The sequence below is a fragment of the Otolemur garnettii genome, unplaced genomic scaffold (genome assembly GCF_000181295.1).
Source record: "Otolemur garnettii isolate 467f Iridium unplaced genomic scaffold, OtoGar3 scaffold00007, whole genome shotgun sequence".
Classification (NCBI taxonomy): Eukaryota; Metazoa; Chordata; class Mammalia; order Primates; family Galagidae; genus Otolemur; species Otolemur garnettii.
This window is the reverse complement of record NW_003852402.1, coordinates 6,985,734-6,994,024: the sequence shown is the minus strand read 5'-3', so window position 1 is coordinate 6,994,024 and position 8,291 is coordinate 6,985,734. Positions and strand designations below refer to the sequence as shown.

At 45.1% G+C, this 8,291-nt stretch overlaps 2 protein-coding genes across 2 annotated transcripts in view; one reads left to right on the top strand and one right to left on the bottom strand.

The window, feature by feature from the left end:
- Nucleotides 1-5,997, bottom strand: part of PHF5A (PHD finger protein 5A) — a 13,904-nt gene extending 7,907 nt beyond the window's left edge. The window contains exons 1-3 of the mRNA XM_003783161.3: nt 5,879-5,997; nt 5,462-5,485; nt 4,771-4,937 (exon numbers count right to left, since the gene is read on the bottom strand). Coding sequence (XP_003783209.1) covers nt 4,771-4,937; nt 5,462-5,485; nt 5,879-5,930 — 243 coding nt within the window. The 5' untranslated portion in view covers nt 5,931-5,997. The remainder of the gene's footprint in view (nt 1-4,770; nt 4,938-5,461; nt 5,486-5,878) is intronic.
- A 396-nt stretch (nt 5,998-6,393) lies between these two features.
- ACO2 (aconitase 2) overlaps nt 6,394-8,291 on the top strand; it is a 53,206-nt gene continuing 51,308 nt past the window's right edge. Inside the window, exon 1 of the mRNA XM_023509194.1 lies at nt 6,394-6,475. Within this exon, the coding sequence (XP_023364962.1) occupies nt 6,440-6,475 (36 nt within the window). The 5' untranslated portion in view covers nt 6,394-6,439. The remainder of the gene's footprint in view (nt 6,476-8,291) is intronic.

Below are 8,291 nucleotides of genomic sequence, written 5' to 3'. Positions count from 1 at the left end.
GGTCCCAGCTACTTGGGAGGCTGAGGCAGGAGACTCGCTTGAGCCCAGGAGTTGGAGGCTGCTGTGAGCGTGATGCCATGGCACTCTACCCAGGGAGATAGCTTGAGGCTCCGTCTCAAAAAAAAAAAAAAGAAACTGAAAAGTGAGAAAAAGCAATTAAAAAAAAAAATCTGGATGGCACCTGTACCTCAGTAGGTAGGGTGCCGGCCACATACACCAAGGCTGGTGGGTTCAAACCCAGCCCGGGCCTGCTAAACAACAATGGCAAAATAAATAAATAAATAAATAAATAAAAATAGAATCCTAAAAAAAATCTGACAAAATCTCAAAAACAGAATTACTGAAAACTAGTTGACAGTTCTATTTCTTACAAAGAATGATGAATGGGTGGCAGTAGAAAGATTTGCTTTGCTTTTTTTTTTGTGTGTGTGTGTGTGTGTGTGTGTTTATATATATTTTTTTTTTTTTAATCTTTTTTGAGACAGAGTATCACTGTCACACTGGATAGAGTGCTGGGGCATCACAGCTCATACTAACCTCTAATTTGGGCCCAAATAATCCTCTTGCCTTAGTTTTCTTTTCTATTTTTAGTGGACATGGGGGTCTTGCTTTTGCTCAGGCTGGTCTCAAACTCATGAGCTCAAGCTATCCACCCACCTCAGGCCCCTAGAATGCTGGGATTACAGGCATGAGCTACCGCGCCCAGCCAGCATCACATTCTCTATCTAAAATTTCATGGCATGTCAGTAGCAAAGTCAAGACCTGAACATGGACTTTCTGCCTCCCCGTCTGGTTGTTTTTTTTTTTTTTTTTAAGACAGTCTTACTATGTCGCTCTGGGTAGAGTGCCGTGGTGTCATAGGTCATAGCAACCTCAAACTCTTGGGCTTAAGCAATTCTCTTGCCTCAGCCTCCTGAGTTGCTGGTACTACAGGTACCCAACCACAACGCCAGCTGTTTTTTGGTTGTAGTTGTCATTGTTTGGCAGGACTGGGCAGGGTTCGAACCTGCCAGCTCCGGTGTATGTGGCTGGTGCCCTAGCCACTGAGCTATAGGCGCCAAGCCTGGTTGTTCTTTCTTCTAACAGGTTCTCAAAGGTAAAACCCAAAACTTTACTGTGGTTTAGAAAGTTGTCAAGAATGGTACTTTTGAATTAATTTGGAAAAGTTTAAAAATATTTTTCTGGGCTCAGTGTCTGTGGCTGGGAGAATTGAGGAAAATGGTAAAAAGAAGTAAAAGAATCAGAGGTTAAGGGGATTAACATGATGCTACACGGTACGAAACTACAAATAGTCCTCTGGTAACGACTTCTGCGGATTTTATAGATGTTATCCCTGACTCCTGATTATTCTTGTGGCTTTGAAAAAGTACAAATGAGAACACCTAGCTTAGCTTACTGGTCTAATTCCATTATAAATTATGAAAGGTGCAGGAAGAGCACATAATGGGGGTTACTTTGCTTGCAGGAAGATTTCTGCATAGGAAAAAGCCTTGGGCACTTAATCTACATGATGATCTGTAAGGCTGAGAGGCTGGATCATATCACTGGACTGCTTTGTGCTCCTTGGAAACTAGTGCTGAATAAATGTGAGCTAGGTGCCATCTCAGATATCCTCACAACATTCTTGTATAATGGGAAGTAGGGGAAGTGACTTCTAGAATAATTCTCAGGGACAGAATGAGGTATGAGGATCCAAAGATATCAGGTCACACATCACCTGCAGATGAGTCAGACGGCAATTAACATTTATTAAGCATTATCTAGTTGCAAGCTTATGCCAGATAAGAACTCTAGCTATAACCATGCAAAACTTCAAGAAAATGTTGCTTTACAGGACTCAACTTAGCGTAGGAACTGTTTGTATTTTCTCTTCACTGCTGTTGCTTACCATGGTCTCACTGCTTATACACTAACGGTAATTACCAAATACCTACTATGTACAAGATACCCTGTGTGTGGGGGGGGCACCTGCGGGATGATTTATAGGAGCAGCATCAAGAACTACAATCCATGCTTATGCTACGTGTCAGGCACCATAGCAAGACCTAGGGAAACGACAGACAAATACACAAACCAAAGTCCTGCCTCTCATGGCGTATAATCTAGCTGGTCAACCAGATCTGCATTTATTTTTTTTTTAGAGACAGAGTCTCACTTTATTGCCCTTGGTAGAGTGCTGTGGTTTCACAGCTCACAGCAACCTCCAACTTCTGGGCTTAGGTGATTCTCTTGCCTCAGCCTCCCAAGTAGCTGGGACTACAGGCACCCGCCACAACGCCCAGCTATTTTTTTGTTGCAGTTCAGCCGGGGCTGGGTTTGAACCACCCTCGGTATATGGGGCTGGCACTCTGCTCACTGAGCCACAGGTGCCACCCTGCGTTTTCTTTTTTTTGAGCTAGAGTCTCACTGTTGCCCTGTGTAGAGTGCCATGGCATCAACCTCTTGGGCTCAGCCTCCTGGGTACGTGGGACTATAGGCGCCCACTCTAACACCCAGCTAGTTTTTCTATTTTTAGTAGAGGCAGGGTCTCACTCTTGCTCAGGCTAGTCTTGAATTCCTGGGCTTGAGCTGTCCACCCACCTTAGCCTCCCAGAATGCTAGGATTATAGGCTTGAGCCATTGTGCCTGGCCCAGATCTGCATTTCTAGAAAGCAGGATACAACTTGATGTCAAAGGTAAATACAAATCTAGGATAGGAGAATGTTCATGTCTCTGAAATGATCTTGTGGTACTTTTAGGACCTTTCTGATCTCACTGAACAGCAGGTTTAGTGGTACAAGAAACAGTCTTTTTCTGCCCAGTACCTCCCATTCTTGGGAATAGGCAGGATCTAAATGCAGGGACTGCTGAGGTGATGAGGCCATTTCCTTCCATGTGGGCATATCCCCAAAAGGATGTATGGTTACTAGACGTGGTGGCTCATGCCTATAAGCATAGGACTCTGGAGGGCGAAGCAGGTAGACTACTTGAGCTCAGGGGTTCAAGACCAGCCTGAAAGTGCGAGACCTCATCTCTAAAATAAGCCAGGCGTTGTGGTGAACGCCTGTAGTCACAAGCTACTTGGGAAGCTGAGGCAAGAGGATCTCTTGAGCCCAAGAGTTGGAGGTTCCTGTGAGCTATGATCCCACAGCATTCTACCAAGGGTGACAAAAGTGATACTCTGTCTCAAAAAAACAAAACGAAACAAAAAACACAGAATAGTGTAATGGGAACGCAACAAGGGCCTGGGCTTTCCACTTATTTGCTAGGAGAGGGACTATAAAATAAGGATAATAATGATAATAATCCCCAGGCTCCATGCCTGTAGCATAGTGCTTACGGCACCAGCCACATACGCTGAGGCTGGCAGGTTCAAATCCAGCCCGGGCCAGCTAAACAACAACTGCAACAAAAATAGCTGAGTATTGTGGCAGGTGCCCATAGTCCCAGCTACTTGGGAGGTTGAGGCAAGAGAATTGCTTAAGCCCAAGTGTTTGAGGTTGCTATGAGCTGTGATGCCAGGGTACTCTACCCAGGGCAATAGCTTGAGACTCTGTCTCAAAAGTGAAAGAAAAAATCCCTATTTAATAAAGTTATTGAGAGGAACAAAGGAGATAATATGTACAAACTACCTACTCTTAACTCATGGGGATGTGAAGAATTATGTATCTTACCTTAAATTAAGGGTCTGAGTGCTCTCTATTGCCTAGTGGGCCTATATCATACCTCCTTATATTTATTTTTCAGGCTTATCTAGTCTGAGAGACTTCTCTTTTGTTTGTCATAAGAAGAAAATAAGCTGATCTATAGTTCCCACTCCTGCCCCTCCAAGAACTCCAATGCCAGTACTAATCTAAAGAGAAAAGGTAAAACTAGCCTGTGGCACTGAGCTACGAGCTCTCTCTCCTGGCATCTGTTTGGTTCAATAATAACTAGCCACTACCACTACACAGGGGACAAAAATATCATGAGGAGACCTACAATCAATTCTGCACTATTTAACTAAAGGTATTCTTTAGTTGCTTAAAGCTAAAATCAAACTAAATTGTCCCAAACTCAACTCTGTCACCACATCTACCCAAACAGTGCTTCATGATAGTAGACTGAAGAGAATTACTGAGTGACTATTCCACACTGTGCACTGTGCTAGGACTTACAAATACAGGATGCTGTTTACAAATAAGAATAATCATAGAGGGCGGCGCCCATAGCTTAAGCCCCAGAGTTTGAGGTTGCTGTGAGCTGTCTCAACAAAAAAAGAATAGGGTGGTGCCTGTGGCTCAGTGGGTAGGGCACCAGCCCCAGATACTGAAGGTGGCAGGTTTGAACTCGGCCCAAACCAAACTGCAACAAAAAATAGCGGGGCGTCGTGGTGGGCACCTGTAGTCCCAGCTACCTGGGAAGTTGAGGCAAGAAAATGGCCTAAGCCCAGGAGCTGGAGGTTGCTGTGAGCTACGTGACGCCACGGCACTCTACCAAGGATGATAAAGTGAGACTCTGTCTGGAAAAAAAAAAAAAATCACAGAGAGACATCAAAGGAATAAAGAGCAGGCTCTCCAAATTGCTGGTGTTGACAAATATTTGTGTTTCTAGCATTTCTGCCCTTGGTGCAAAATAAGTGCCCTTTATTGGACTATACCAGTTTGCCTCACCAAATTTGAAGAAACTATAACTTGGGTGACCAGCTGAACACAGTCATCCTCACAGACCACAGGACGTTGCTGTGGATGGAAAAGTGTTACTAAATAAAAGGAAGAAAGGGCTCAGATGAGAAGCTTTGAATATACTCACATCCTTCTCCTGGATGGTGCATTCCTTACAATAATAAGCATCAGAGACTCCAGGGCCCCCACAGATCACACAGCGCCCCTGGTAAGAGCCATAGTTACACTCATCACATATGCGCACCAGGGTGCAGGGACGCACGTAGGAGTCACAGATTACACACTTGCCATCACCTGTAAGGAAAAGAGAACGGAGTCATCTTCACTAGCAAGTACTTCACATCCACTGCCCATCCTCTGCCACGGGGAAATACACTACTTTCCTTTGATGGTGTCCTTTAGGTCCCTCCTCTACTTTCACATCACAAAACTCAGCTTATACAGTGTCCATCTCAATTCCCTGAACATGGAAACTAATTAACCAATTAACACACGTAAAGAGCTTAAATCTGGAAGATGTTATGGCTATATAATTGCTGGCAATACACTGTGTGTATGTTCAGAAAGAGTCCTGCTATTCTGGCAATTCTTCCTGTTCAAGGTGAGATGTTCTTAAAACCTAAATATAGTGGTTAAAAAGGTACAAGTTCTAGTGGGGTGATCAAAGAAGTCTTTGGTTGTATTCTAGCATTGCTGACATACTTCCAGGCACACCAATTCAAAGCCCACTCTGTGGCACCTTTGCTGACTCCACAGCAACTGGAAGTAGGGAGTGAGGGAGTGAGGGGTGGGGTGCTGGGAAGGCGTGTTCCACTCACATTTTTCACATAGTCTTCCAATGGCTGCAAGATCAAAGACAGTAAAGATAACAATTAGAATAAAGGTTTTGATGAAGAGGGTAAGTACATAAGCAGAGACTGCGGTAAACACTACAGGATTGCTACCTTATCCTCACATATTTCGAGCATCCTCTTGTATCCCTCCCGGGTCCTGGGCAATACGTGACAAGTTTCTCAGGACCTACCCTGCACCCCATCCAGCCGCCTGCGTCTGTCTCCCAAGTATGTGCGCCTGCGCTTTCTCTCATCCCAGGCCACAAACCCGCTCGCCCCACGATTCTAGGGCGGGAAACAAGGCGTCTCCAAACAACATCTTACGGAGATAATGGGAACCCCAGATACCCCAGGTCCTAATACCACTCAACCCCGCCAGCCGAGGGTAGGGCGCCGCCTCACCAACACCAGCCTGCTTGCGGCAAAAGATCAAATCTGGATGATGTTTAGCCATAGCTCCAAGCCCGCCAGACCACCAGAAGCTTCAGGAACATCCGTTCGACCTTTAACCCCCGTTGTACCTGCCTCCACGTCGCCGTGATTGGCCCTTAAGGCGTCCGTCAGCATTTACAATCGTGCCTTACCTCGCTCGCTCTCGCGCTAGTTTCCGTAGCTTCTGGCGAACCAGGTCCTGGCAGGTGCATGACAGCCTTGAAAAAAAAAAAAAACTTCCCTCACATTTAGATGGCAGAGACCACCGAGACCACCGAAATTTTCTCTTGGATAAGACATCTTTGTACCCGGTGTTTACTTCTGGAAATGTTTTTACGAAGCTCTTTTGTACGCAGTGTCAGTTGCTTACACGGGAGCTCCGCCCACTGCCTTTGCAGAACTCTGTGTCCTTAGGGAGCCCCCGCCCTCTCCGTGACGCGTCACTCTTCAGGCCACGCCCCCAGTGGAAATCGTTAAATGCGCCATGTCGCACGTCATTTTCAAGCGACTTCATCTTTGTCAGTGCACAAAATGGCGCCTTACAGCCTACTGGTGACCCGGCTACAGGTGAGCGAACTCAGGGCCCTCTGCGTTCTTGGGGGCGGGGTGCCTCTTACTGTGCCTGCGGCTGTGGGCGAGGCAGGGCTAGGCGGGCCCGACGTTGGGCCAACTTTTCGTGTACCTGTCCCATTTGGCTTGCACAGCACTGTGCCCGCTCTTCTGGTGCCCTAGGTCAAAGAGTCCCTGGCACAGTTAGCCCTCCCCCGTTCACGCCCCACGAGAAACATGGGCTCCAGCTGCAAAGGCCAGGTGAAGAGTAAAGGCACCTCATTCTCCCTCTTTAGGATCGCACTCCCCGCTTCTGTAGGGTGTCTTTCCGTTCCTCAAGGTGAGGACAAGGTGATTGGGGGGCGCGGTCGTTGTTGAGCCTTCTAGGCTCGGTGCCTGAAGTCCTCACTTCTCATCTCTCAGCAACAGAGCCTTGGCCAGCCACATGCAACCAGGTTGCCACTCGTAGAGTCTGGAGAAGAAACTAGTGCCCCTTACCACCTTTAGAAGGCCAGGAATGCCAAGGGGAAGTCGTCCAGGTCCCTACATAGAATATAATAGAGTTCATAGTTGCCTCTCACCTTCGCACAAGATTGCAGGACTGTTTTAATTCCTCCTAATATCATTTGATACTTATAATCATCTAATGAGATAGGAGTGAGATGATTTTTCTCATTTGATGGGTGCTGAAACTGCTAGAAAGTAAATGAAAGTTCTATCTTCAGAGTGTCGCTGAAGTGCTGTGCCCTGAGCATTGGCCCTACCACTCTTCTCTGTTCTCCTTTTTCACATTATCCTGCCCTCATAGAACTTTCTGAGCTATGGTATGGTCATTTGTATTTGTGAGAGTTGCAGAATACAGTATTTTGAGTTCACAGTTCCTTTTCAAAAACGTCATAGATGGAAGGGTAAGGAGACTTAACAGTTTGACCTTGACTCTCTTGTTATGAGGCATCTAGAAATCTGACTGATTGCCAGGTGTCTTTTTTCACTTCTAACTTGACAACCCTACTTAAACTCAAAGGTTCAATGTCAAACGTGTCTTTTGTTAATAAAAATGAAGAAAGCAAGTGTCTGTAGAGCTCTTTGCCAACCTTTTATGATTAACTTTGTGAATCTCCTCTTGATCAAGTGACACAACTTTCACTATGGAATTTTATTTTATTTTGATTTTATTTTGAGACTGAGTCTCACTCTCGCCCTCAGTAGAGTTCTATGGCCATCATAGCTCACAGCAACCTCAAACTCTTGGGCACAATGATCATCTTGCCTCACTCCCCCAAGTAGCTGGGACTACAGGTGCCCACCACAACGCCTGGGTATTGACTATGGAATTTTATAAGTTGTTGTGTTTTGTACTCAGAAGCATTGTGTTACTTGAAGTTATTTTTCATCACATCCATTGAATTTAAACTGTATGGGATAGTGTAAAACTATCATTTATCTGAAAGTACTTCTGATGTCAATTCTGGACAAAGGCAACAAATTTGCATGTAATAATCTCTTCAAGTCTTCTGATTCTCTAGGTTAATAATGAAGAAATAGTTGTTTCTTTTTTAATTAAATCATAACTGTATACGTTAATGCATTTATGGGGAACAGCATGCTGATTTTATAAACAATTTGGAATACTTACCTCAAACTGGTTAACATAGGCTTCACCTCAGAGTTGTTTCTGATTCTGCTTTCCCAAGATTTAATGGAATCAGGCAGGATTATTTGTTAAGAAGAATGGGCTTGGCTGTGTTGACCAGTTTGATGGAAGTATTTCAGATTGCATGTGAAAACCCCACACTGTACCCCAGAAGTGCATTAATGTACATAGTTACCATTC